The sequence below is a fragment of the Malurus melanocephalus genome, unplaced genomic scaffold (assembly GCF_030028575.1).
Source record: "Malurus melanocephalus ecotype Western Australia unplaced genomic scaffold, MMel_1.1 scaffold_3554, whole genome shotgun sequence".
Lineage (NCBI taxonomy): Eukaryota > Metazoa > Chordata > Aves > Passeriformes > Maluridae > Malurus > Malurus melanocephalus.
This window is the reverse complement of record NW_026626786.1, coordinates 3,810-5,632: the sequence shown is the minus strand read 5'-3', so window position 1 is coordinate 5,632 and position 1,823 is coordinate 3,810. Positions and strand designations below refer to the sequence as shown.

The following is a 1,823-nucleotide window of genomic DNA, read 5'->3' as shown; positions in this document are numbered from 1 at the left end:
CCAACGCGTCGCGGGGGGAGGGGACAAGCGACACACAGGGGAGCGCTCCGGGGGGGGCCGGGCTTGTCGCCTCACCTTGCACGGTGACAATGACCTCGTGCACGGCCACCGTGTTCTTCTTGACGCGGCACTGGTAGGTGCCGGTGTCGCTCTCCTGCAGGTCCGCCACCCGGATGGACGCGTCGCGCTGGCCCGGGTCCGTCTGCACGAACGCCACCCGGTCCTGCAGCCCCGAGCTGCCGTAATTCACGTGGTGGTCCTGGTAGGACAGCACCTGGGGACAGAGGGGACAGAGGGGACAGCGGGGACAGCGTCAGCGGGTGGCGGGGACACCGCGGGGGAGGGGGTTGGGGGTGGTGAGGGTTGGGGTTGAGGTTTTTTAGGGTTAGTTTGGGTTAAAGTTTTTTTTAGGGTTAGTTTAGGGTTAGTTGTTAAGTTTTTTTAGGGTTAGTTAAGGGTTAGTTGTTAAGTTTTTTTAGGGTTAGTTTAGGATTAGTTGGGGTTAAGTTTTTTTAGGGTTAGTTGGGGTTGGTTTTTTTAGGATTTGTTTAGGGTTAGTTGGGGTTGAGTTTTTTTCAGGATTATTTGGGTTTAAGGTTTTTTTTTAGGGTTAGTTTAGGGTTAGTTGTGGTTAAGTTTTCTTAGGGTTAGTTGGGGTTGGTTTTTTATTCAGGATTAGTTGGGGTTAAGGTTTTTTTTAGAGTTAGTTTAGGGTTAGTTGGGTTTAAGTTTTTTTTTTAGGGTTTAGTTTAGGATTAGTTGGGTTTAAGTTTTTTTTAGGGTTAGTTGGGGTTGGTTTTTTTAGGATTTGTTTAGGGTTAGTTGGCATTAAGTTTTTTTAGGGTTAGTTATGGTTAAGTTTTTTTTAGAGTTAGTTTAGGGTTAGTTGGGGCTGAGGTTTTTTAGGGTTAGTTGGGGTTAAGTTTTTTTAGGGTTAGTTGGGTTTAAGTTTTTTTAGGGTTAGTTTAGGGTTAGTTGGGGTTAAGTTTTTTTAGGGTTGGGTTAGAGGTGGGTTAGGGTTTGGTTAAGGTGTAGTTAGGGTTAGGTGTGGTTTAGGGTTGGTTTGGGCTGGAGCTAGTTAGGTTTGGGTTAGGGTTAGGGTTAGGTTTGGGTTAGGTTTAGTTTAGGGTTTGGGTTATTTTAGGGTTAGGGTTAGTTAGGCTTGGGTTAGGTTTGGTTATGGTTAGATTTGGGTTGCTTTAGGTTGGGGTTGGTTTGGGTTAGGGTTAATTAGGCTAGGGTTGGTTTGGGTTAAGTTTAGGGTTAGGTTTAGGGTTAGTTTAGGGTTTGGGTTAGTTTGGGGTTATAGATTTATTTAGGTTTTAGGTTTATTTAGGGTTAGGTTAGTGTGAGTTACATTCATGGTTATTCAGGAGTTGTTTAGGGTTTGGGTTTGGTTTAGGTTTGTTTAGAGTTAGGTTAGTGTGAGTTAGGTTCAGGGTTATTCAGGAGTTGTTTAGGGTTGGGTTTGTGGTTTAGTTTGGGTTCGGGTTAAATCCCTTTCAGTTTTGGGTTTGGGCACAGTTGGGTCGGGGTTTCCCAGCTTAGGGGTGGCTCAGCAGTCGGTGTTTGCTGTCCCTGCCTGTCCCTGATTTACCTCCCAGTCCCTGCCTGCTGCTCCATCTGAAGGCTCCATCCCATCCCAGTCCATCCCAGTCCATCCCAGTCCATCCCAGTCCATCCCAGTTCATCCCAGACCAGCCCCGCCTGTCCCTGTTCCTTCCCAGTCCTTCCAGACCTTTCCAGTCCTGCCTGGTCCATCCCAAACTGGCGCTCCCAGACAGTGCCGGACCTTCCCTGTCCCTGCCTGTTTGGGCTCCATC

General features: G+C 47.7%; 1 protein-coding gene across 1 annotated transcript in view; it reads right to left on the bottom strand.

The window, feature by feature from the left end:
* Positions 1–36: 36 nt before the first annotated feature.
* VSIG8 (V-set and immunoglobulin domain containing 8) overlaps positions 37–1,823 on the bottom strand; it is a gene marked incomplete at both ends in the record, with an annotated part of 4,285 nt that continues 2,498 nt past the window's right edge. The window contains one exon of the mRNA XM_057389114.1: positions 37–282. Within this exon, the coding sequence (XP_057245097.1) occupies positions 37–282 (246 nt within the window). The remainder of the gene's footprint in view (positions 283–1,823) is intronic.